Below are 27,533 nucleotides of genomic sequence, written 5' to 3' on the forward strand. Positions count from 1 at the left end.
AGCTCCACGATATAGAACGACTAGTTACCGGAGTGTAACTCCAGTTCTATGAGTGGAGCGGAGCCCCATAGGACTTAAGGCCCTGCCGACCCTCTCTAGTCTCGCTGAAGATAATATCTCGGGAGGCAGATTGAGGGAACGGGGTTCCTTATATAGGGACACCTGTACTCCTATTGGCTGTAGGTGTGTGCATAATTTTGCTTCAGGCTGTTTCTGCCTTAGGGCAGAGGGTAAACCACTAGGAGCAGAGCTCCCCTATGGGGCTCCGCTCCACTCATAGAACTGGAGTTACACTCCGGTAACTAGTCGTTTCCTGGAGCCATTTTTCAAGCGGCCGAAATGGAACTCGCGACCTAATAAAATCCGTTGCATCTTCCTGTCTTAGAAACGTATCGTTTATCACATTTTAACGAACGGCTAGATAAGATATTTGTCTAACGATATCCCTGATTATTTTGGGACGAACCGATGCGGATTTTGAGAAAAAAGTGCTCCACAGTAGCGGAGGGACAAACGGACATTCGAGCCTTAAGATGAGAAAGGGGGGAGTCTCGGAGAAAGTCCTAATTTCAGGAGTCGGGGGCTCCTCCATGGACAAAAAACACACGGTTCTGACCCAATACACCAACGCGACATATGATCAGATCTTAACCCCTCCGCCCTGGCCGAACCAGACTAACAATGTCGGTGTCGCAGACCCGACCGACAGTCAGCTATACACTACCCCCATCGGGGTATCTACAAACGGGACGGGACAGAGACCAGCCCTCGGAAGACCCCCGGTAATTCATAACGCGATGGTTCTTTTGGCATACAATATTCCGGGCAGTCACATGAATGCAAGCTGGCTATTTAGCTTGCTAGCTAGTTAGTTGACTAACAACTAACGTTGTTCGCAAACTAGTGCTGGCTAACCAGTGATTTGTCCTAGCCAACGTTAAGCTCCCCGTATTAAACGAACTAGCTACTGTAGTAACATTCGCTAGCTATCGCCTCTAGTTAGCTATTGTTAGTTGTATGCAGTGCTAGCTAGATTTTTAGCTAAATACACTACTTTTTTGTATTATTGCAAATGTGACATGTTTGACTCTTTCTGCGTGTATGTTTAACGTTGTGTTTTTTTGGGTGATAAACCACTTGCAACGTTTCCAACTTGAGTTGTCCACTTTGGCAGTGGATTTATAAAGGGTCACCGAAAAGCCATAGCTAACGTTAGGATAGCGGTCTGGCTAATTAGTTAGCTAACTATTTCATTATCAAGGACACACCATAGTTGGATAGCCAACACAGCTAGCTAAGTATGATGTTGTTTGGCACAGCTAACTATCTAGCCGTGCGTATTTTGTTTCTGAAAACCACCGACTTTTTCGATATCCATATAGCAGGCAACTTTCCAAAGTTTTGACCTGCAGAACTGATATTGTAAGAATAACCGCCAATCATAAAAAAATAATCGACAAACAAAAACGTGTCCTGTTCAGGCTAGCTAGCAAATGAATATGGGCTGTCTAAAGCAAAGGATGATTTGTTAACACCACAAGCTTGGCCGTAAACGACGCTTGAGGGGGATGGGGGGTGAATCTACTCCCAGTGCTTTATAATAATAATAACATAATATGGCATTTTAGCAGACGCTTTTATCCAAAGCGACTTAGTCATGTGTGCATAAATTTTTACGTATGGGTGGTCCCGGGGATCGAACCCACTACCCTGGCGTTACAAGCGCCATGCTCTACCAGCTGAGCTACAGAGGACCCCTTTACTGGGGGGAAGCAAGTTTATCTGGCTGTTTCCCCCCCATTTGTAATTCTTTGCTCCAGCGGCTCAAAGAGCACCTGTGGGGACAAATGTAATGACTTACCATAGTCCCCTCGTTGTCATAAAACTAAAAGTACTGGAACTATCTTCCGTGTATCTAATGTCAATCTGTGACGTGGCTAGATCGCATTTTTGCTAGCCAACCTGGAGTCATACCATGAGGAAGTACAACACATTTCAGATTTGTTGTGATGTGGTGTAAATCTGAAAGTTTTATATCTTGGCAGCATGCACATGCAAGTTGCATCCCACAAACGGCACATTTGAGTTGTAACGATTCATATGAACTCGCACTAAGAAATAATTTAGGCAAACGCAGAAAGGTGGGGTGGTGACATTTACATTTACATTTTAGTCATTTAGCAGACGCTCTTATCCAGAGCGACTTACAGGAGCAATTAGGGTTAAGTGCCTTGCTTAAGGGCACATCGACAGATTTTTCACCTAGTCGGCTCGGGGATTAGAACCAGCGACCTTTCGGTTACTGGCACAACGCTCTTACCCACTAAGCTACCTGCCGCCCTAGTGGAGGCTCCTCAGAGGAAGGGGAGAACCACCCTCAGTGAATTTCATAAAAAATAGTGAAACATTAGTTATCCTTTTTTTTTTTTTTTAGATAAAACTATACTAAATATATTCACGTCACCAAATAATTAAAACCCACTGTTTTGCGATGAAGGTCTACAGTAGCCTCAACAGCACTCTGTAGTGTAGCACCATGGCGTTTCCGTCCTCCTCTGGGTACATTGACTTAATACAAAACCTAGGAGGCTCACGGTTCTCACCCCCTTCCATAGACTAACACATCCTCCAACCTATCAACGCTCCTGCAGCATGAACTGTCATGTTGTCCACCCAATCAAAGGATCAGAGAATGAATCTAATTTAGTACTGAAAGCATAAGCTACAGCTAGCTAGCACTGCAGTGCATAAAATGTGGTGAGTAGTTGACTCTGAGAAAGACAATAGTTGAACAGTTTTGAACAAATTAAATTTTTTCAAAAAAGAAGCAAAAGAGAGCTAGCTATATTTTGTTGTATTTTTTGTTGTTGTCACTTTCACTTACTTAGCTAATGAATGCATATAGCTAGTTTAGCCTACTCAAACACCCGGCTCAGGGAGGGATGCTATGTTAGCTAGCTGGCTATGGCTATCCAACACTGGAGCTCTTCCAAGTCAAGGTAAGCTTTAGGTTTTCTGAATTGATTGCCACCGTGACCTGTCGGTGTAACTGCTAAACTGCTTGCTGCTGACTGCTGACTGTAGACTGTACTGCGTGATTGTACCGGGTTTACTACCGTGTTATTTCTTGTAGCTATGTTGAATATGGGGTGGCAGGTAGCTTAGTGGGTAAGAGCGTTGTGCCAGTAACTGAAAGGTTGCTGGTTCTAATCCCCGAGCCGACTAGGTGAAAAATCTGTCGATGTGCCCTTAAGCAAGGCACTTAACCCTAATTGCTCATGTAAGTCGCTCTGGATAAGAGCGTCTGCTAAATGACTAAAATGTAAATATGACATTAATATGGTGACAACGATGTAGGCTGTGTGTAGCGGTTATGATATGTAGGTTTGGCTTGGAATGTTTTTTTTTCACCTGGTCACAGACAGCTGTGTTGTGCACAGAAGTCCACAAGCGTTGGGAAAAGGTGAGCGGAGGAGAGCGCGTAGATGCGAGAAGGAATTATACAACGATCAAAATATCATGCTGTTTGTATGTGGCTGCTATGAAAGTGAACTGTTTGCGTGTGATCGGGTGTATTCATTCTGACGATTTCTATTGAGAAACGTTTCTTAAACGGAAGCAATTGAAACGAAAACTGGGATAAACATACCTGAATTTGTCCAATAGAAACTCTTGTTTGCAACTGTTGGACTAATGATTACACCCTAGATCAGCTAGATGCAGGCAAGAGTGTGGAAGGCGGTACTGAATGTGTCACTGTCTGACACCTTGATTACTAAAATTTCTCTCGACCTGGACACCTACATTGTAAACTTTCATTCAAAGGCTAGGTTGTAGCAAGCTCATGATGGGTAAAGGGAAACTTTTGAGTATCATGTAGTAGCCTAAACCTGTTGATGTTACGTTGAGCTGGGTGAATGGAATATGAATGACAGTCATCCAATATGCTGTAATGGAAATAAGACTATGTTAATTAAAAAAAAAAAATAGTCCTCATCTTAAACAGCACCGACCAACACTGGAGGTGGACTGACTCCAACCAAAACATACTTGACCACAGTTCAAAGATGTCAAGCAACAACCAATGTACCTATGTAAAGGAAACAAAGCATACATGTGGATGGAGAGGTGCTATGGCCAGCAGTCTGCTCTATAGATCTGCCAGCCTGTCTCCTTCCGATGTAAATATGACCACTAGGTTTAACTGTCTCCTACTCTCTCAGGTGGTGGGAACATCTTGGTGCTTCTTGGTTTTTGAATGGTGAAATCACCCACTAGCTTTTACACATTTTAGTCATTTAGCAGACGCTCTTGTCCAGCTCAAAAGAGCGCTTTACGCTTTGAACACACCGACTGCGTCGTTGCGCAAAATAGTATGCAGCATCATTTAAGATATGTGTGCAACAAAAGTTCAACATTCACCTTCTGCTACCGTTTCTGTCAACCCGTTTACGCATACAGTTTTACGCAAACGTTCGATAAATCCAACGTATGCACCACACAGAACGCACTGCAACTGACTATGCAACGCAATGCTGCAAGGCTAACGCAGCGTTCCATTGGACACGAATGTACTTCTGGTGTGTTTTCAAGGGCACCTTTCGGTTACTGGCCTAACGCTCTTAACCACTAGGCTACCTGCCGTTTTACACCTGTGATGGTCACACCGTGACCCTGGAGTAACGTAAATCACCCTCTGATGTGATCCACGTTTTCACTGTTCGGTTTCATCCAGATTCTCACCTTTTTGTACCAATGTTTTTCTGTGTCTCAGGCGAAGCGTCGGTTGGAGCTGGAAGGGGGCGATCACCACCACACCAGTGAGACTAACTGTACAGCCAGAGCTAAGAGAGCCACCATGCTGTCCCTCAGAGGACCCAAGAGTAAGAGTGGGGGGAGGGGACATTCTGGGGGTAGTGTATTTACCATGCTATGTTGCATGGGGTTCATTTGACATTTCAGTCATAAATCAGGAGCTCTCATCCAGGGCGATTTACAGTTAGCGAGTGCATACATTTTCATACTGGCCCCCCGTGGGAATCGAACCCACAACCCTGGCGTTGCAAGTGCCATGCTCTACCAACTGAGCGCTCTTAACTCCCAGTCTTTCTCTTCCTTCATTCAGTCATGGCCGACTGAAACCCCTCCTGTAACTTAAAGTTGAAGGAAGGGAGCAGAGAACGTTTCAGTGTGCAGAGACGGTCTAGCCTTCCTCTAATGACAAATCCCCAGACAACGGTTGGTTGAGGAATAATGACACACCCATGCCTTAGGAACGTTGTTGCTCCCTGGGCCTAGTGTGTGTGTGTGCACTGAGTGTATAACTGAGTTAACTAACCCATCTCCTCTCCCTCTAGCTCCTGTCTGTTAACTAACCCATCTCCTCTAGCTCCTGTCTGTTAACTAACCCATCTCCTCTCCCTCTAGCTCCTTTCTGTTAACTAACCCATCTCCTCTCCCTCCAGCTCCTGTCTGTTAACTAACCCATCTCCTCTCCCTCCAGCTCCTGTCTGTTAACTAACCCATCTCCTCTAGCTCCTGTCTGTTAACTAACCCATCTCCTCTCCCTCTAGCTCCTTTCTGTTAACTAACCCATCTCCTCTCCCTCCAGGTCCTGCCTGTTAACTAACCCATCTCCTCTCCCTCCAGATCCTGTCTGTTAACTAACCCATTTCCTCTCCCCTCCCTCCAGCTCCTGTCTGTTAACTAACCCATATCCTCTCCTCTCCCTCCAGATCCTGTCTGTTAACTAACCCATCTCCTCTCCCCTCCCTCCAGCCCCTGTCTGTTAACTAACCCATTTCCTCTCCCCTCCCTCCAGCTCCTGTCTGTTAACTAACCCATATCCTCTCCTCTCCCTCCAGGTCCTGCCTGTTAACTAACCCATCTCCCCTCCCTCCAGCCCCTGTCTGTTAACTAACCCATCTCCTCTCCCCTCCCTCCAGCCCCTGTCTGTTAACTAACCCATCTCCTCTCCCCTCCCTCCAGCTCCTGCCTGTTAACTAACCCATCTCCTCTCCCTCTAGCTCCTGTATGTTAACTAACCTATCTCCTCTTCCCTCCCTCCAGCTCCTGCCTGTTAACTAACCCATCTCCCCTCCCTCCAGCCCCTGTCTGTTAACTAACCCATCTCCTCTCCCCTCCCTCCAGCTCCTGCCTGTTAACTAACCCATCTCCCCTCCCTCCAGCCCCTGTCTGTTAACTAACCCATCTCCTCTCCTCTCCCTCCAGCTCCTGCCTGTTAACTAACCCATCTCCTCTCCTCTCCCTCCAGCTCCTGCCTGTTAACTAACCCATCTCCTCTCCCCTCCCGCTAGCTCCTGTCTGTTAACTAACCCATCTCCTCTCCCCTCCCTCCAGCTCCTGTCTGTTAACTAACCCATCTCCTTTCCCCTCCCTCCAGCTCCTGTCTGTTAACTAACCCATCTCCTTTCCCCTCCCTCCAGCTCCTGTCTGTTAACTAACCCATCTCCTCTCCCCTCCCTCCAGCTCCTCCCTCCCCGTTAGAGAAGACCAGGTATGACACCTCTCTGGGCCTCCTGACCCAGAAGTTTCTCCAGCTGCTGGCCCAGTCCAGTGACGGGGTGGTGGACCTCAACCGGGCCGCGGAGGCCCTAATGGTCCAGAAGAGACGCCTCTATGACATCACCAACGTACTGGAGGGGGTGCGTCTCATCAAGAAGAAGTCCAAGAATAACATCCAGTGGATGTGAGTATGGACGGGGGGGGGTCTGTCTGTCTATGACATTTATACACTGCTGTGCAGAGCCAAGTTGTATTGCACTGGCCTGGTTAGAAATGCTACATAGTTGGTGGAACCATGCTCTGAAGGACAATATCCGAGCTGTTAAGATTGGGGTCGGCACGACGATGCCAAGAGTATATACAGTGTCACAGGGAAGCTCAACAACGTGTGTGTTGACTGTTCTCTCCCATTTGTGTTTTAAATGTGTTCTCTCCTGTGTGTGTATTGACATGTGCTGTTCTCAAATCAAATTGTATTTGTCACATGCGCCGAATACAACAGGTGTAGACCTTACTGTGAAATGCTTACTTACAAGCCCTTAACCAACAATGCAGTTCAAGAAATAGATTTTAAGAAAATATTTACAAAATGAAATAAAGGCTCTCCTTTTCCTGTAGTCCACAATCAGCTCATTTTGTCTTGCTCACATTGAGGGAGAGGTTGTTGTCCAGGTCTCTGACCTCCTCCCTATAGGCTGTCTCATCGTTGTCGGTGATCAGGCCTACCACTGTTGTGTCGTCAGCAAACATAATGATGGTGTTGGAGTCGTGTTTGGCCACGCAGTTGTGGGTGAACAGGGATTACTGGACTGAGCACGCACCCCTGAGGGGCCCCCGTGTTGAGGATCAGCGTGGCAGATGTGTTGTTGCCTACCCTTACCACCTGGGGGCGGCCCGTCAGGAAGTCCAGGATCCAGTTGCAGAGGGAGGTGTTTAGTCCCAGGGTCCTTAGCTTAGTGATGAGCTTTCTGGGCACAATGATGCTGAACGCTGAGCTGTAGACAATGAACGGCATTCTCACATAGGTGTTCCTTTTGTCCAGGTGGGAAAGGGCAGTGTGGAGTGCGATTGAGATTGCTTAATCTGTGGCTCTGTTGGGGCGGTGTGCAATTTGGAGTGGGTCTAGGGTTTCCGGGATGATGGTGTTGATGTGAGCCATGACCAGCCTTTCAAAGCACTTCATTGCTACCGACGTGAGTGCTATGGGATGGTAGTCATTTAGGCAGGTTACCTTAGTGTTCTTGGGCACAGGGACTATGGTGGTCTGCTTGAAACATGTAGGTATTAAAGACTCGATCAGGGAGAGGTTGAAAATGTCAGTGAAGACACTTGCCAGTTGGTCCGCGTATGCTCTGACTACATGTCCTGGTAATCCGTCTGGCCCGCGGCCTTGTGAATGTTGACCTGTTTAAAGGTCTTGCTCACATTGGCTACGGTGAGCGTGATCACACAGTCATCCGGAACAGCTGGTGCTCTCATGCATGCCTCAGTGTTGCTTGCCTCAAAGCAAGCATAAAATGCATTTAGCTCGTCTGGTAGGCTTGTGTCACTGGGCAGCTCGCTGCTGTGTTTCCTTTTGCAGTCCGTAATAGTTTACAAGCCCTGCCACATCCGACGAGCATCAGAGCCGGTGTAGTAGGATTCAATCTTAGTCCTGTATTGACGCTTTGCCTGTTTGATGGTTCGTCTGAGGGCATAGCGGGATTTCTTATAAGCGTCTGGATTAGTGTCCCGCTCCTTGAAAGCGGCAGCTCTACCCTTTAGCTCAGTGCGGATGTTGCATGTAATCCATGGCTTCTGGTTGGGATATGTACGTACGGTCACTGGGGATGAATCCATCGATGCACTTATTGATAAAGCCGGTGACTGATGTGGTGTACTCCTCAATGCCATTGGATGAGGGAGAGCTTTGTATGCATCTCTGTGTGTGGAGTAAAGGTGGTTTAGAGTTTTTTTTTTTTTTCCTCTGGTTGTACATGTGACATGCTGGTGGAAATGAGGTAAAACGGATTTAAGTTTCCCTGCATTAAAGTTCCCGGCCACTGGGAGCGCCGCTTCTTGATGAGCATTTTTCTGTTTGCTAATGGCCTTATACAGCTCGTTGAGTGCGGTCTTAGTGCCAGCATCGGTTTGTGGTGGTAAATAGACAGCTACGAAAAATATAGATGAAAACTCTCTCGGTAGATGTTAAGATAATTGATTAACTAACTATTTCAGTGTGTCTGTGCATCTCCCAAAAGGTTGTAAGGCTTTTGGATCAAGAAACGGAAAGAGCCTCAGTGCAATAGCCAGGTCTTTATTCAGAGAATTCTGCAACAAAATGGTTGTACAATATTTTTATACGCACACGTCAGAGGAAAAATCCCACCCCTCTGTAGGCGGGCTGTATTCTTTCCACTGTACCTGGGTTTAGCTGATGTTTTCCTCTGTTCTCCTCCTGACCATCAGGACACACACACACACACACACACACACACACACGTTCTTATCATAGGCTGCATTCCTTAGTTATCGCCGTCCTCACAATATCCTGCCAGCCTCTCACTCCCTTCCCCTGTGTGTTTTGGGAACCAGTCTATACTCTGTTGCTGGGATATAAACACATTTGATTAATTCTCTCCTGTCTGTGTATGTATTAACGTGCTGTTCTCTCTGTGTGTGTTAACATGTGCTGTTCTCTCTGTGTGTGTTAACGTGCTGTTCTCTCTGTGTGTGTTAACGTGCTGTTCTCTCTGTGTGTGTTAACATGTGCTGTTCTCTCTGTGTGTGTTAACATGTGCTGTTCTCTCTGTGTGTGTTAACATGTACTGTTCTCTCTGTGTGAATTAACGTGCTGTTCTCTCTGTGTGTATTAACGTGCTGTTCTCTCTGTTTGTGTTAACATGTGCTGTTCTCTCTGTGTGTATTAACGTGCTGTTCTCTCTGTGTGTGTTAACGTGCTGTTCTCTCTGTGTGTGTTAACATGTGCTGTTCTCTCTGTGTGTATTAACGTGCTGTTCTCTCTGTGTGTTAACATGTGCTGTTCTCTCTGTGTGTGTTAACGTGCTGTTCTCTCTGTGTGTGTTAACGTGCTGTTCTCTCTGTGTGTGTTAACGTGCTGTTCTCTCTGTGTGTGTTAACGTGCTGTTCTCTCTGTGTGTGTTAACGTGCTGTTCTCTCTGTGTGTATTAACGTGCTGTTCTCTCTGTATGTATTAACGTGCTGTTCTCTCTGTGTGTGTGTTAACATGTGCTGTTCTCTCTGTGTGTGTTAACGTGCTGTTCTCTCTGTGTGTGTTAACATGTGCTGTTCTCTCTGTGTGTGTTAACATGTGCTGTTCTCTCTGTGTGTGTTAACATGTGCTGTTCTCTCTGTGTGTGTTAACGTGCTGTTCTCTCTGTGTGTGTGTTAACATGTGCTGTTCTCTCTGTGTGTATTAACGTGCTGTTCTCTCTGTGTGTGTTAACATGTGCTGTTCTCTCTGTGTGTGTTAACATGTGCTGTTCTCTCTGTGTGTGTTAACATGTGCTGTTCTCTCTGTGTGTGTTAACATGTGCTGTTCTCTCTGTGTGTGTTAACATGTGCTGTTCTCTCTGTGTGTGTTAACATGTGCTGTTCTCTCTGTGTGTGTTAACATGTGCTGTTCTCTCTGTGTGTGTTAACGTGCTGTTCTCTCTGTGTGTGTTAACGTGCTGTTCTCTCTGTGTGTGTTAATGTGCTGTTCTCTCTGTGTGTATTAACGTGCTGTTCTCTCTGTGTGTGTTAACGTGCTGTTCTCTCTGTGTGTTAACGTGCTGTTCTCTCTGTGTGTATTAACGTGCTGTTCTCTCTGTGTGTGTGTTAACGTGCTGTTCTCTCTGTGTGTTAACATGTGCTGTTCTCTCTGTGTGTGTTAACGTGCTGTTCTCTCTGTGTGTGTTAACGTGCTGTTCTCTCTGTGTGTGTTAACATGTGCTGTTCTCTCTGTGTGTATTAACGTGCTGTTCTCTCTGTGTGTGTTAACATGTGCTGTTCTCTCTGTGTGTGTTAACGTGCTGTTCTCTCTGTGTGTGTTAACGTGCTGTTCTCTCTGTGTGTGTTATCTCTCTGTGTGTGTTAACGTGCTGTTCTCTCTGTGTGTGTTAACGTGCTGTTCTCTCTGTGTGTATTAACGTGCTGTTCTCTCTGTGTGTGTGTTAACGTGCTGTTCTCTCTGTGTGTGTGTTAACGTGCTGTTCTCTCTGTGTGTTAACATGTGCTGTTCTCTCTGTGTGTTAACGTGCTGTTCTCTCTGTGTGTGTTAACGTGCTGTTCTCTCTGTGTGTATTAACGTGCTGTTCTCTCTGTGTGTGTGTTAACGTGCTGTTCTCTCTGTGTGTGTGTTAACGTGCTGTTCTCTCTGTGTTAACATGTGCTGTTCTCTCTGTGTGTGTTAACGTGCTGTTCTCTCTGTGTGTGTTAACGTGCTGTTCTCTCTGTGTGTGTTAACGTGCTGTTCTCTCTGTGTGTGTTAACATGTGCTGTTCTCTCTGTGTGTGTTAACATGTGCTGTTCTCTCTGTGTGTGTTAACATGTGCTGTTCTCTCTGTGTGTATTAACGTGCTGTTCTCTGTGTGTGTTAACATGTGCTGTTCTCTCTGTGTGTGTTAACGTGCTGTTCTCTCTGTGTGTATTAACGTGCTGTTCTCTCTGTGTGTTAACATGTGCTGTTCTCTCTGTGTGTGTTAACGTGCTGTTCTCTCTGTGTGTGTTAACGTGCTGTTCTCTCTGTGTGTGTTAACGTGCTGTTCTCTCTGTGTGTGTTAACGTGCTGTTCTCTCTGTGTGTGTTAACGTGCTGTTCTCTCTGTGTGTGTTAACGTGCTGTTCTCTCTGTGTGTGTTAACGTGCTGTTCTCTCTGTGTGTTAACGTGCTGTTCTCTCTGTGTGTGTTAACGTGCTGTTCTCTCTGTGTGTGTTAACGTGCTGTTCTCTCTGTGTGTGTTAACGTGCTGTTCTCTCTGTGTGTGTTAACGTGCTGTTCTCTCTGTGTGTGTTAACATGTGCTGTTCTCTCTGTGTGTGTTAACATGTGCTGTTCTCTCTGTGTGTATTAACGTGCTGTTCTCTCTGTGTGTGTTAACATGTGCTGTTCTCTCTGTGTGTGTTAACATGTGCTGTTCTCTGTGTGTGTGTGTGTGTTAACGTGCTGTTCTCTCTGTGTATTAACGTGCTGTTCTCTCTGTGTGTGTTTATATTTATTTTAATTTTATTTTTAGTCATTTAGCAGACGCTCTTATCCAGAGCGACTTACAGGAGCAATTAGGGTTAAGTGCCTTGCTCAAGGGCACATCGACAGATTTTTCACCTAGTCGGCTCGGGGATTAGAACCAGCGACCTTTCGGTTACTGGCACAACGCTCTTACCCACTAAGCTACCTGTGTGTGTTAACATGTGCTGTTCTCTGTGCAGGGGCTGTAGCCTGTCTCCAGAGGGAGTGGTCTTTGGCCAGACCCCTGGGTCTGTGGGTAAAGACCTGCTGGAGTTGACCCAAGAGGAGAAGAGACTGGATGAACTCATACACATCTGCACACGCACCCTCCAACAGATAACTGAAGACACACCCACAAGGAAATATCCTTTCTTTACAACCCTGCTGTGTGTGAGGTGGAATGGTGTGTGTGTGTGTGTGTTCTTGTCCTGTGTGTGTTCTTGTCCTGAGTGTGTGTGTGTGCTCTTTCCTTAACCCCGGGGTACATTTGCATACATATCTTATGAGGATGTGAGAAGGGTTCCTAGTCTGAAGGACCAGACGGTCATTGTGGTCAAAGCCCCCGCTGAAACCAGACTGGAGGTGCCAGACCCTGCAGAGGTACACACACACGCGCACACACACACACACACACACACACACACACACGTACACACACAGATCCAGATAGTGATTATGGTAATGTCCTCTGATAATGTTCTCTCTATTCCATGCAGCTGGCTATTGAATTGCTGAACGACTGAAATGATTGATTTGTTTTATTTGTCCAATCAGAGTCTCCAGGTCCACCTGAGCAGTACCCAGGGTCCAATAGAAGTCTTCCTATGCTCTGATGACCACGCCCCCCCCTCCCCGCTGAACAACGTGGCGCTGAATGGAAACGTACATCCCCCCTCTTCGTCGTATGTCAATGGAAACTCCTCTTCGTCCTTCTTCAAGGTGTCACAAGGTGAGCCTATAGACTTCGACATGGCATCATTGTCTATCTGTGTATCCATCATTGAGGCCATCTCCATTTTGAAGTAGTCCTTTTTTTCCTATTACTAGGGCGGCAGGTAGTCTAGCGGTTAAGAGCGTTGGGCCAGAAACTGAAAGGTTGCTGGTTCTAATCCCCGAGCCGAATAGGGGAAAAAATCACTTGAGCAAGGCACTTAACCCTAATTAGTCATTTAAGCCGTTCTGAATAACAGTGTGCTAAATGATTAAAATGTAAACTTCTGAGTTGGCAAACAAACTGAAAGGGTGGATACTGCCAGCTAATGTGTTGTCTGAACAGGTATAAAGCCAAGGTTGGCGATTTACTGCCATCTGCAGTTATGGAATGTTTCCTCACGAGTATAATTCATTGGCTCATCCCTCCTGATGACCTGAATGGAATTCTGTGATCCTTCTTTAACCAATAGGAAGTCCCTGCCAGTTGACTACTTCAAAATGGGGAAAGTCCTCAATGGTGCTGCCCATGCTAAAACAGGCTTTTGGACACTATAGTCCTCTTATCTATCTCTGTGGTTGTTTAATGGATGAACTACTCCTTCAAAGCAATCTCCCTCTCTCTCCCCTCTCTGTCGCTCTCTCTCCCCTCTCTGTCGCTCTCTCTCCCCTCTCTGTCGCTCTCTCTCCCCTCTCTGTCGCTCTCTCTCTCGTCCTGCATCTTTCTCACCAGGGGGTAATAACTCCACTGATAATGCCAGTATTGGTTTCTCCAATGCCCTGTCCAGGCTCCCAGCATGCTCAGCAGTGACGGTGACCCCCGTCTCCCTCCTCCCCCTCCAGGATGTCGACCAGAAGCCCTTTGTCTTCCCCTCCCCCTCCCTCCCGTTCGAGGAGGACGACTACCTGCTCAGCCTGGGTGAAGATGAGGGCATCAGTGACCTGTTCTCCTACGACCTGGACCGGCTTCCACTGGAAGACCTGCTCTGTAACTGAGAGAAATGGAAACTCAGCGGCCATTTTGGGGATTTTGATTTTGGAGCCATATTATTGACCAGATTTTATGTGGTCATTTACAGTATAAAGAACTGATGTAGCCTATAGACCAGTGGGCTCATCACCTGAAGCTCAGCAGCCATTTTGGAGCCAGGCTTTGTTTTCTTGACCTCCTGGACTGGTCCGCTCATAGAGGATCTGCTGTGTAATTGACCTCTAACCCCATTTTTGGGTGGAATGTGGAAATGCCTGTTCTTGGTATAGATGTGATTTGAAGGAAGTTAGTCTACGTTGCCATCCAGACAAATGTGGCAGGCCAGCACAAACACAGACTGACTGGAGGGGAGAATTCTGTGGCTGAACGAACAGACAAAACCCCCTTCTCAAAGCCGGTCTTTCTGGGCTGACCTAGACCTGCACTGACAGGTAAACCAACATCCTAAACAATCACCCCGCTAGCAGACCGTTATATCCTAAACAATCACCCACTCCCCGATAGCGGACCGTTATGTCGTCAACAATCACCCACTCCCCGCTAGCAGACCGTTATGTCGTCAACAATCACCCACTCCCCGCTAGCAGACCGTTATGTCGTCAACAATCACCCACTCCCCGCTAGCAGACCGTTATGTCGTCAACAATCACCCACTCCCCGCTAGCAGACCGTTATGTCGTCAACAATCACCCACTCCCCGCTAGCAGACCGTTATGTCGTCAACAATCACCCACTCCCAGCTAGCAGACCGTTATGTCGTCAACAATCACCCGCTCCCCGCTAGCAGACCGTTATGTCGTCAACAATCACCCACTCCCAGCTAGCAGACCGTTATGTCGTCAACAATCACCCGCTCCCCGCTAGCAGACCGTTATGTCGTCTTAATGAACTGTTCTCGTCTGAAAGCACATATTTTCCCTACAGAGATGGGTTATGGATGTTAACCCCTGGACACACATTCTTACCAATATCTACCATTGTGTGACTGTTATCTGTGAACTTGTGTTTTATAATGTGATGTAGTGGACCCTACGATATGTCCTGGTTCTCCGTTCACCAGAAGGGAGCAGACCTGATATCTAGGCCCCAGGATGGTGAGGTCTGCCTGGGCATCGATGGTGCGTGAGTCCCCTGGTCTTCCACTTGGAGCCTTCTGACCCAATACTGGGAGACTCACTGGTATTGTTAGGATAACCAGCGTATGTAGTGAAAGATGACCTTAGAATGTGTCCCAAATGGCTCCCTATATAGTGCACTACTTAATATATCAGGGCTCCATAGGCTCTGGTCAAAAGTAGTGCACTAAATGGGGAGTAGGGTGCCATTTGGGGGAGAATCCTTTTCCTGATGTAATTACTACACAATTGGTGTATTTTTAGTTTGTGTTTTGTATCTGTTTTAAAGGAGTGTGTGTAATATTGCTTGTGTGTGTGTTATCTACTGCAACCGATACCCTATGCTCATTCCTGGATATTGGTCAATGTTCCTCCTCGCCACCAGTAAAACACACTACCACCATTTTTTTTTATTTTTTTTTATTTCACCTTTATTTAACCAGGTAAGCCAGTTGAGAACAGGTTCTCATTTACAACTGCGACCTGGCCAAGACAAAGCAAAGTAGTGCAACAAAAACAACACAGAGTTACATATGGGGTAAAAAAAACAACAAAGTCAGAGATACAACAGAAAATATATATACAGTGTGTGCAAATGTTGCAAGTTATTGAGGTAAGGCAATAAATAGGCTATAGTGCAGAATAATTACAATAGTATTAACACTGGAATGCTAGATGTGCAAGAGATTATGTGCAAATAGAGATACTGGGGTGCAAAAGAGCAAATTAAATAACAATATAGGGATGAGGTAGTTGGGTGGGCTAATTTCAGATGGGCTGTGTACAGGTGCAGTGATCGGTAAGGTGCTCTGACAACTGATGCTTAAAGTTATTGAGGGAGATAAGAGTCTCCAGCTTCAGGGATTTTTGCAATTCGTTCCAGTCATTGGCAGCAGAGAACTGGAAGGAATGGCGGCCAAAGGAGGTGTTGGCTTTGGGAATGACCAGTGAGATATACCTGCTGGAGCGCAGACTACGGGTGGGTGCTGCTATGGTGACCAATGAGCTAAGATAAGGCGGGGATTTGCCTAGCAGTGATTTATAGATGGCCTGGAGCCAGTGGGTTTGACGACGAACATGTAGTGAGGACCAGCCAACAAGAGCGTACAGGTCACAGTGGTGGGTAGTGTATGGGGCTTTGGAGACAAAACGGATGGCACTGTGATAGACTACATCCAATTTGCTGAGTAGAGTGTTGGAGGCTATTTTATAAATGACATCGCCGAAGTCAAGGATCGGTAGGATAGTCAGTTTTACGAGGGCATGTTTGGCAGCATGAGTGAAGGAGGCTTTGTTGCGAAATAGGAAGCCGATTCTAGATTTAACTTTGGATTGGAGATTCTTTATGTGAGTCTGGAAGTTGAGTTTACAGTCTAACCAGACACCTAGATATTTGTAGTTGTCCACATACTCTAGGTCAGACCCGTCGAGAGTGGTGATTCTAGTCGGGTGGGCGGGTGCTAGCAGCGTTCGATTGAAAAGCATGCATTTAGTTTTACTAGTGTTTAAGAGCAGTTGAAGGCTACTGAAGGATTGTTGTATGGCATTGAAGCTCGTTTGGAGGTTTGTTAACACAGTGTCCAATGAAGGGCCAGATGTATACAAAATGGTGTCGTCTGCGTAGAGGTGGATCTGAGAGTCACCAGCAGCAAGAGCGACATCATTGATATACACGGAGAAAAGTGTCGGCCCAAGAATTGAACCCTGTGGCACCCCCATAGAGACTGCCATAGGTCCAGACAACAGGCCCTCCGATTTGACACACTGAACTCTATCTGAGAAGTAGTTGGTGAACCAGGCGAGGCAGTCATTTGAGAAACCAAGGCTATTTAGTCTGCCAATAAGAATGCGGTGGTTGACAGAGTCGAAAGCCTTGGCCAGGTCGATGAAGACGGCTGCACAGTACTGTCTATTATCAATCGCGGTTATAATATCGTTTAGGACCTTGAGCGTGGCTGAAGTGCACCCGTGACCAGCTCGGAAACCGGATTGCATAGCGGAGAAGGTACGGTGGTATTCGGAAATGGTCGATGATCTGTTTATTAACTTGGCTTTCGAATACTTTCGAAAGGCAGGGCAGGATGGATATAGGTCTGTAGCAGTTTGGATCTAGAGTGTCACCCCCTTTGAAGAGGGGGATGACCGCGGCAGCTTTCAATCTCTGGGGATCTCAGAGCGTTATGAAAGAGAGGTTGAACAGACTAGTAATAGGGGTTGCGACAATTTCGCGGCTAGTTTTAGGAAGAAAGGGTCCAGATTGTCTAGCCCAGCTGATTTGTAGGGGTCCAGATTTTGCAGCGCTTTCAAAACATCAGCTGTCTGAATTTGTGTGAAGGAGAAGCGGGGGGCATGGGCAAGTTGCAGCAGAGGGTGCAGAGTTGGTGGCCGGGTTAGTGGTAGCCAGATGGAAAGCATGGCCAGCTGTAGCAAAATGCTTGTTGAAATTCTCGATTATTGTAGATTTATCGGTGGAGATAGTGTTTCCTAGCCTCAGTGCAGTGGGCAGCTGGGAGGAAGTGCTCTTATTCTCCATGGACTTTACAGTGTCCCAAAACTTTTTGGAGTTAGTGCTACAGGATGCAAATTTCTGTTTGAAAAAGTTAGCCTTTGCTTTCCTGACTGCTTGTGTATATTGGTTCCTAACTTCCCTGAAAAGTTGCATATCGCGGGGCTTTTTTGATGCTAATGCTGTACGCCACAGGATGTTTTTGTGCTGGTCAAGGGCAGTCAAGTCTGAGGAGAACCAGGGGCTATATCGGTTCTTAGTTCTGTATTTTTGAATGGGGCATGTTTATTTAAGATTGAGAGGAAATTACTTTTAAGGAACAACCAGGCATCCTCTACTGACGGAATGAGATCTATATCCATCCAGGATACCTGGGCCAGGTCAATTAGGAAGGCCTCCTCGCTAAAGTGTTTTAGGGAGCGTTTGACAGTGATGAGGGGTGGTTGTTTGACCGCGGACCCGTTACGGACGCAGGCAATAAGGCAGTGATCGCTGAGATCCTGGTTGAAGACAGCTGAGGTGTATTTAGAGGGTATGTTAGTCAGGATGATATCTATGAGGGTACCCATGTTTAAGGATTTAGGGTTGTACCTGGTAGGTTCGTTGATAATTTGCGTGAGGTTGAGGGCATCTAGCTTGGATTGTAGGATGGCTGGGGTATTAAGCATATCCCAATTTAGGTCACCAAGCAGTACAAACTCAGAGGATAAATGGGGGCAATCAATTCACATATGGTGTCCAGGGCACAGCTGGGGGCTGAGGGGGGTCTGTAGCAAGCGGCAACAGTGAGAGACTTATTTCTGGAAAGGTGGATTTTTAGAAGTAGAAGCTCAAACTGTTTGGGCACAGACCTGGATAGTATGATAGAGCTCTGCAGGCTATCTCTACAGTAGATTGCAACTCCACCCCCTTTGGCAGTTCTATCTAGACGGAAAATGTTATAGTTGGGGATGGAAATTTCAGAATTTTTGGTGGCCTTCCTGAGCCAGGATTCAGACACTGCTAGAACATCAGGGTTGGCAGAGTGTGCTAACGCAGTGAATAACTCAAACTTAGGAAGTAGACTTCTGATATTTATGTGCAAGAAACCAAGACTTTTGCGATTACAGAAGTCAACAAATGATAGCTCCTGGGGAGTAGGAGTGATACTGGGGGCTACAGGGCCTGGGTTAGCCTCTACATCACCAGAGGAACAGAGGAGGACTAGAATAAGGATACGGCTAAAGGCTTTAAGAACTGGTCTTCTAGTGCGTTGGGTACATAGAATAAAGGGGGCAGATTTCCGGGTGTTATAGAAAAGATTCAGGGCATTATGTACAGACAAGGATATGGAAGGATATGAGTAAAGTGGAGGTAAACCTAAGCGTTGGGTAACACTGAAAGAGATAGTATCTCTAGAGGCATCAATTGAGTCGGTCTCTGAGTGTATGGGTGGAGGGACAAAAGAGCTAACTAAGGCAGGTTTAGCTAGGCTGGGGGTCTACAGTGATATAGTACAATTTAGAAATAACCGAAACAACAATAAACTAACCATGTTTGGGCTGAGGCTAAACATAAACAGGATGTAGTACCGTAAAAAGGAACAGTCCAGCAGATATCAGCTGTATAGCTGAGTTATCATAAGGTCCGGTGGTGAAGTGCTAGTGAGTAAGAGGCCACGGCTAGCGTGTGCTACGTCCGTTTTGTTGTAGCCAGCTGGTAGCGAAGAATCCGGAGTTAAAGGTCCAGTGATTCCGGCGGAAAAACTGATATGTTCTGGGTCGATAACGCGCAGTGCTGACTGGCCGAAAATCCGGTGATCAAAGTCCAGTGATTAAAATTAATCCCGCGGAAAAAATCAAATGTTCTGGGTGAAACACTGCTAGCTGTGGCTAATAGCAAGTAGCTAGTCCAGTAGCTAGTTCAGTTTAGTGAGTAAGCGTGTGCTAACGGGCCAGGGCTAGCAGATGGATGGACTCTTCGTGGTTACGTCGTAACCACATCAGACGATTTCGTCGGCAGACCAGTCGTGTAGGATCGGCGGGGCTCCGTGTCAATACTATGTGGTTCTGTCCGGTTGATAGAGAGGTAGATAGCCGGGAGATGGGCCTAGCTCAGGTTGATTAGCCAGACCACAGCGTCCGTTTTGTTGTAGCCAGCTGGTAGCGATTAATCCGGAGTTAAAGGTCCAGTGAATCAGTGATTCCGCGGAAAAACTGATATGTTCTGGGTCGATAACGCGCTGAGCAGACTGGCCGAATATCCGGTGATCAATGTCCAATGATTAAAATTAATCCCGCGGAAAAAAATCCAATGTTCTGGGTGAAAACACCGCTAGCTGTGGCTAATAGCAAATAGCAAGTAGCTAGTTAGCTGGCTAGCTAGTTTCAACTGGAGATTCTAGATTCTAGATAAAGGTAAGTCAATAATAGAATCCGTTCCACATTGAGTGAGGCGGGTTGCAGGAAAGTATATCTTGTAGAAGGATGAAAAGTCTGATAGGGAAATATGTACGAAAAATGTACGAAAATAGGGTATTTACAGGCTATTTACAGACAGACGATAAAAACACAACTGCCCCCATTTTGTTTCTGCCACTGCAGCCATGCTACCAACCATTTTAATTATTGAATAACTAACGTATGAACCAGCTCAAGGCTTCATGGTCATTTCTCAGGGCTCCCCAAATAGCTTTTGACTTTTTAAATACATGTTGCTTAATTCAAACAATATATTTTGAGTTAGAAATGTACAAAACTCCTGCACCCAATCATTAAGGATCAATACCACTAACGCATCATTAACCATTGATGAAAATGTATATACATTTTTTTAATTTACCTTTAGATTGGCATACCAATGTAAACTTTTTGTATTTTTACCCAATTATACTACTAACCCAGCGTTTCCCAAACTCTGTCCTCGGGACTCCAAGGGGTATATAGCTGATTCAAATTATCAAAGCTGGATGATTATTTTTTTTTAATTCAGCTGTGTAGTGCTAGGGAAAAAACCAAAATGTGCACCCATTGGGGTCCCGAGGACCAAGTTCGGGAAACCCTGTACTAACCAGTAATGCTAAAATATGTTCAGGTTTGGGGCATTGCTTGTCTTTTGAGGGCTGAACTAACTTGATGTTAGATGAGCACTATACTGGATAAGAGCTGTACTAAATACCACCCTATTCCCTTTGTAGCATACAACCTTTGACCGGAGCCCAATGGTCACCCTATGGACTCTGGTCAAGGGTAGTGCACTACATAAGGAATAGGGTGTCATTTGGGACACACATGCCTTGTCTAAGCCTTTTCCTGATGCGTTTAATTACAGAACTAACCAAAAAGGCCATTTTTGAGTCAATTGACTGATGCGAAAGTATGTCTGAGTACAGACGTGTCCCGATTTGGAAGAATATACTGTATTGTCGCCTACAGTAATGGGTATTTTAAATATAAGACATTCTAAAGGACTGTACTAGAAGCTTACAGACGGGCTGGGGACCAGTCTGGTGACGGGGCTGGGGACCAGTCTGGTGACGGGGCTGGGGACCAGTCTGGTGACGGGGCTGGGGACCAGTCTGGTGACGGGGCTGGGGACCAGTCTGGTGACGGGGCTGGCTACCAGTCTGGTGACGGGGCTGGGGACCAGTCTGGTGACGGGGCTGGGGACCAGTCTGGTGACGGGGCTGGCTACCAGTCTGGTGACGGGGCTGGGGACCAGTCTGGTGACGGGGCTGGGGACCAGTCTGGTGACGGGGCTGGGGACCAGTCTGGTGACGGGGCTGGGGACCAGTCTGGTGACGGGGCTGGCTACCAGTCTGGTGACGGGGCTGGGGACCAGTCTGGTGACGGGGCTGGCTACCAGTCTGGTGACGGGGCTGGCTACCAGTCTGGTGACGGGGCTGGGGACCAGTCTGGTGACGGGGCTGGGGACCAGTCTGGTGACGGGGCTGGGGACCAGTCTGGTGACGGGGCTGGGGACCAGTCTGGTGACGGGGCTGGGGACCAGTCTGGTGACGGGGCTGGGGACCAGTCTGGTGACGGGGCTGGCTACCAGTCTGGTGACGGGGCTGGCTACCAGTCTGGTGACGGGGCTGGCTACCAGTCTGGTGACGGGGCTGGCTACCAGTCTGGTGACGGGGCTGGCTACCAGTCTGGTGACGGGGCTGGCTACCAGTCTGGTGACGGGGCTGGGGACCAGTCTGGTGACGGGGCTGGGGACCAGTCTGGTGACGGGGCTGGGGACCAGTCTGGTGACGGGGCTGGGGACCAGTCTGGTGACGGGGCTGGGGACCAGTCTGGTGACGGGGCTGGGGACCAGTCTGGTGACGGGGCTGGGGACCAGTCTGGTGACGGGGCTGGCGACCAGTCTGGTGACGGGGCTGGCGACCAGTCTGGTGACGGGGCTGGCGACCAGTCTGGTGACGGGGCTGGCGACCAGTCTGGTTGTCATGACAATGAGTGACGAGCGTGACATGAGCGCACAAACAGATCTGGGACCAGGTTAGTCTGTTGCTATTTCTCCCAGGTCCAGAGCTCTATAGCACAACATGTTATTGAGTCCCCAGTCGTCTGAACTAGTGCCATTTGCACTGTATGAATTTCATGTCTGGGTGCTTGAGTTGTGTACTCCTGATTTTACTAACCTACTTGCTATTAAACTAGCCTGCTGCGAGATCTGTTTTGTGTTATCACGTCAACTCCTTGTCATAGCAAACATTATAGCAGATCTGGGACCAGGCTACAATTAACCAATGTTGAGCTATTAAAGGCAGCCATTAATTTGACCCTCGAATACTGTACTGCAGTAACTACTCCTAAACTCCCTCTGCTGTCCCCAGGAGTAGGGTGAAGTTGCCCCTAAATGCTGACTTTGGGGTCAGTTTGACATTTCCCCCACTAATGGGGAAAGGGGATACCTAGTCAGTTGCACAACTGAATGCATTCAACCGAAATATGGCTTCCACATTTTAACTCCTCTGAATCGGAGGCGGGGTGGGGGGGCTACCTTACTCTGCGTCATCGGCGCCCGGGAAGCAGCTGCTGGTTAACTGCCTTTCCCAAGGGCTGAACGGCAGATTCTTCCACCTTGCCAGCTCGGGAATTCGAACCAGCAACCTTTAGTTTTACTGTCCCAACACTCTTAACCGCTAGGTTACCTGCCGCCCATGGTTGGGTTTGACAGATTCTGACTGTTCAAAAAAGCTATTTTTAGAACACAAGGCCCACACTGGAAAATGTTTGCACATTTACCTATATGCCAACAGTGCGCAACAATACCTAATTTATCATAACCATTACGGATAACGAATCCTAATTGCAAAATTGGCATATACAGTGGGGAAAAAAAGTATTTAGTCAGCCACCAATTGTGCAAGTTCTCCCACTTAAAAAGATGAGAGAGGCCTGGAATTTTCATCATAGGTACACGTCAACTATGACAGACAAAATAAGAAAAAAAATCCAGAAAATCACATTGTAGGATTTTTTATGAATTTATTTGCAAATTATGGTGGAAAATAAGTATTTGGTCAATATCAAAAGTTTCTCAATACTTTGTTATATACCCTTTGTTGGCAATGACACAGGTCAAACGTTTTCTGTAAGTCTTCACAAGGTTTTCACACACTGTTGCTGGTATTTTGGCCCATTCCTCCATGCAGATCTCCTCTAGAGCAGTGATGTTTTGGGGCTGTCGCTGGGCAACACGGACTTTCAACTCCCCTCCAAAGATTTTCTATGGGGTTGAGATCTGGAGACTGGCTAGACCACTCCAGGACCTTGAAATGCTTCTTACGAAGCCACTCCTTCGTTGCCCAGGCGGTGTGTTTGGGATCATTGTCATGCTGAAAGACCCAGCCACGTTTCATCTTCAATGCCCTTGCTGATGGAAGGAGGTTTTCACTCAATCTCACGATACATGGCCCCATTCATTCTTTCCTTTACACGGATCAGTCGTCCTGGTCCCTTTGCAGAAAAACAGCCCCAAAGCATGATGTTTCCACCCCCATGCTTCACAGTAGGTATGGTGTTCTTTGGATGCAACTCAGCATTCTTTGTCCTCCAAACACGACGAGTTGAGTTTTTACCAAAAAGTTCTATTTTGGTTTCATCTGACCATATGACATTCTCCCAATCCTCTTCTGGATCATCCAAATGCATTCTAGCAAACTTCAGACGGGCCTGGACATGTACTGGCTTAAGCAGGGGGACACGTCTGGCACTGCAGGATTTGAGTCCCTGGCGGCGTAGTGTGTTACTGTGATGGTAGGCTTTGTTACTTTGGTTCCAGCTCTCTGCAGGTCATTCACTAGGTACCCCTGTGTGGTTCTGGGATTTTTGCTCACCGTTCTTGTGATCATTTTGACCCCACGGGGTGAGATCTTGCGTGGAGCCCCAGATCGAGGGAGATTATCAGTGGTCTTGTATGTCTTCCATTTCCTAATAATTGCTCCCACAGTTGATTTCTTCAAACCAAGCTGCTTACCTATTGCAGATTCAGTCTTCCCAGCCTGGTGCAGGTCTACAATTTTGTTTCTGGTGTCCTTTGACAGCTCTTTGGTCTTGGCCATAGTGGAGTTTGGAGTGTGACTGTTTGAGGTTGTGGACAGGTGTCTTTTATACTGATAACAAGTTCAAACAGGTGCCATTAATACAGGTAACGAGTGGAGGACAGAGGAGCCTCTTAAAGAAGAAGTTACAGGTCTGTGAGAGCCAGAAATCTTGCTTGTTTGTAGGTGACCAAATACTTATTTTCCACCATAATTTGCAAATAAATTCATAAAAAATCCTACAATGTGAATTTCTGGATTTTTTTTCCTCAATTTGTCTGTCATAGTTGACGTGTACCTATGATGAAAATTACAGGCCTCTCTCATCTTTTTAAGTGGGAGAACTTGCACAATTGGTGGCTGACTAAATACTTTTTCCCCCCACTGTATACAGTACCAGTCAAAAGTTTGGACACACCTACTCATTCAAGGGTTTTTCTTTATTTTTACTATTTTCTACATTGTACAATAATAGTGAAGACATCAAAACTATGAAATAACACATATGGAATCACATAGTAACCAAAAAAGTGTTAAACAAATCCAAATCTATTGTATAGCCACCCTTTGCCTTGATGACAGCTATGCACACTTTTGGCATTCTCTCAACCAGCTTCATGAGGAATGCTTTTCCAACAGTCTTGAAGGAGTTCCCACATATGCTGAGCACTTGTTGGCTGCTTTTCCTTCACTCTGCAGTCCGACTCATCCCAAACCATCTCAATTGGGTTGAGGTTGGGGGATTGAGGAGGCCAGGTCATCTGATGCAGCATTCCATCTCTCTCCTTCTTGGTAAAATAGCCCTTACACAGCCTGGAGGTGTGTTGGGTCATTGTCCTGTTGAAAAACAAATGATAGTCCCATTAAGCCCAAACCAGATGGGATGGCGTATCGCTGCAGAATGATGTGGTAGCCATGCTGTTTAAGTGTGCCTAGAATTCTAAATAAATCACAGACAGTGTCACCAGCAAAGCACCCCCCACACCATAACACCACCTCCTCCATGCTTTACGGTGGGAAATACATATGATGAGATCATCCATTCACCCACAACGCGTCTCACAAAGACACGGCGGTTGGAACCAAAAATCTCCAATTTGGACTCGAGAACAAAGGACACATTTCTACAGGTCTAATGTCCATTGTTGATGTTGAGATGTCAGTTTTTTTTATTATAATTTTTTTTTTTTGGGGGGGGGGGTAGATCAGCTTTAATATTGCAGATAGATTGTAACTTCCATCAACGTAATTGACTGCATCACTTGCAATCCCCCATGTTTTTTATATATATACTCCCCTTTATTACTTTTCAACCCCGCCATCCTTTCCCTACTTGGGGTAAATTAGTGAACAACAATGCCCAGGCCTCTACTTCCGGTCTATACTTACTATCTACACCTTATGGACACATTCAATTTTATTTGTTTTTGCTCCTGAAATACTTCTACTCTCAACCTCTCCGATCATTTTCATGATGTCCATCCGGTTTGCTTCTATATGCCATATCTTTCTAACTGTGCTCTTTCCCAAAAGCTCCCAACATACAACCTATATACTTATTATGGACACAGTGTGCTTACATTATTAGTTATCTTGTTATTATTTATTGTTAGTTGTTATTAGTCCCTTCCTTCAGCTCCATTCAATACCTCCCATCTATCTTTTAACACCATCCATATAGGATTTCTATTTGCCATATATATTTCAACCGTACTGTGATGTTTTACAAAAGTTCTGAACCTTTCTAATCTCATTGCTTCTACAGATTGTGAAAAAAAAATTGCTAAAAGTATTATTATATTATTGATCGATTGACTGACTTTTCAGATCACCCAGTAATGCTATCTGCAAGGTTAGCTCCAGGTAAATATTGCAATCCTTTAGCCATTCCTGGACCCGTGTCCAAAAACAAGCTACAAATGGACAGAACCAAAACAAATGATCTAATGATTCTGTCTCTTCACAGCAAAATCTGCAGAGCTGGGAAGATTGTATCCCCCATATAAATAACATTCTATTGGTAGCAAGAATTTTATATAATAATTTAAATTGAAAGATTCTAATTTTTGAATCCGGTGTCGTTTTGCGTGTCAGTTCATACATTTTACATTTACATTTGAGTCATTTAGCAGACGCTCTTATCCAGAGCGACTTACAGTTAGTGAATACATATATATATATATATATATATATATATATATATATATATATATATATATATTATTATTTTTTGTTTAAACTGGTCCCCCGTGGGAATCGAACCCACAACCCTGGCGTTGCAAACGCCATGCTCTATCAACTGAGCTACATCCCTGCCGGCCATGCCCTCCCCTACCCTGGACAACGCTAGGCCAATTGTGCGCCGCCCATGAGTCTCCCAGTCGCGGCCGGCTGCGACAGGGAGGGAATGGCCGGCAGGGATGTAGCTCAGTTGATAGAGCATGGCGTTTGCAACGCCAGGGTTGTGGGTTCGACTCCCACGGGGGACCAGTTTGAAAAAAACTGTGCCATGGGATCGGTACTTTTTATTTTATTTATTTATTTATTTCACCTTTATTTAACCAGGTAAACCAGTTGAGAACAAGTTCTCATTTACAACTGCGACCTGGCCAAGATAAAGCAAAGCAGTGTGATAAAAACAACAACACAGAGTTACATATGGGGTAAAACAAAACAAAGTCAAAAATACAACAGAAATAAATATATATACAGTGTGTGCAAATGTAGCAAGTTATGGAGGTAAGGCAATAAATAGGCTATAGTGCAAAATAATTACAATTAGTATTAACACTGGAATGATAGATGTGCAAGAGATGATGTGCAAATAGAGAACGTCAAAAATCTCTTCCCAACTATTTTGCAATTTATATGGGACGGCTGTCAATCCTTTGGTCCTTAAGTGAAACTGATAAATAAAAAAGTATATCACAGTTTTCCTTAACCAATTATGTTCTTTAATGCAAGGCCGACAGACAAGTTCCTTACTTTCTCCCCCTTCCACTTTCCTCTTCCACCTTTGCGGTAAGGCTGCAATTATTTGGTTGTAATTTTGGGTAGAGCAGACATTTCCATATGTTTTTGTTGGCTGCATGTGCGACATAACTCCACCAGTCCTACCGATGATATCATTTACGAAGATTATACCTTTTTTAAACATTCTGTCAAAAAATAAAGGTTTTTTGTCAAATAGTATATTTGAGTTTAACCACTATTTGTTGCATTATTTGTTCTGTCGTTTCTGGAGGATTAAATTGAAATTGCAACCAACTTTCTATGGCATATTTTAGAAATAGGGATATTTGGGAGATTTTGTTTTCAAATACCTGAAAATGAGAGGTTGTAATCTGAATAAAGGGAAAAAGGCCATTCTTGAACATTGGGTGAGACAATCTTACTAATTTGCTAGAGAACCAGTTTGGATTTAAGTATAACTTTTGTATGACTGAAGCGTTTAGTGATGGGTCTAATGCTTTAATATTTAATAATTTATGTCCTCTGAATTCATATTCATTATATAAATAGGCCCTTAAAATTTTGTCTGGCTTGCAGTTCCAAATAAAATTGAATATTTATTTCTCATAATTTAAAAAAACTGTAGTGTAAGGGGCCTCCAACTTTTTTAATGGACTGGATCTTTGTATTTTCCACTTGTATCCTGTTTCAGTAATAATGAGATCAGACCTTCTTCTTGAGTGTCAGATAATCTACCATTTACATAGGAGTGGTTAAA

At 45.7% G+C, this 27,533-nt stretch overlaps 2 protein-coding genes across 4 annotated transcripts; one reads left to right on the plus strand and one right to left on the minus strand.

Moving 5' to 3' along the window:
- Positions 1-249: 249 nt before the first annotated feature.
- LOC121586837 (transcription factor E2F3-like) lies at positions 250-15,069 on the plus strand. Of its 3 annotated transcripts, none has more exons than XM_041903840.2 (7): positions 250-782; positions 4,775-4,883; positions 6,490-6,709; positions 11,933-12,094; positions 12,218-12,332; positions 12,507-12,681; positions 13,396-15,069. In XM_041903840.2, the coding sequence occupies exons 1-7, from the start codon at positions 534-536 to the stop codon at positions 13,656-13,658; spliced, it is 1,293 nt and encodes a 430-aa protein (XP_041759774.1). In that variant the 5' UTR covers positions 250-533; the 3' UTR covers positions 13,659-15,069. The 3 variants fall into 3 exon arrangements, with proteins under 3 accessions (XP_041759774.1, XP_041759775.1, XP_041759776.1); XM_041903841.2 differs by having other exon boundaries at positions 13,506-15,069; XM_041903842.2 differs by having other exon boundaries at positions 13,451-13,575.
- A 5,658-nt stretch (positions 15,070-20,727) lies between these two features.
- LOC121585821 (extensin-1-like) lies at positions 20,728-21,729 on the minus strand. The gene has a single exon (XM_041902107.2). The coding sequence runs from the start codon at positions 21,727-21,729 to the stop codon at positions 20,728-20,730; it is 1,002 nt and encodes a 333-aa protein (XP_041758041.2).
- Between the last annotated feature and the right edge of the window lie 5,804 nt (positions 21,730-27,533).

The sequence above is a fragment of the Coregonus clupeaformis genome, chromosome 17, assembly GCF_020615455.1.
Source record: "Coregonus clupeaformis isolate EN_2021a chromosome 17, ASM2061545v1, whole genome shotgun sequence".
Lineage (NCBI taxonomy): Eukaryota > Metazoa > Chordata > Actinopteri > Salmoniformes > Salmonidae > Coregonus > Coregonus clupeaformis.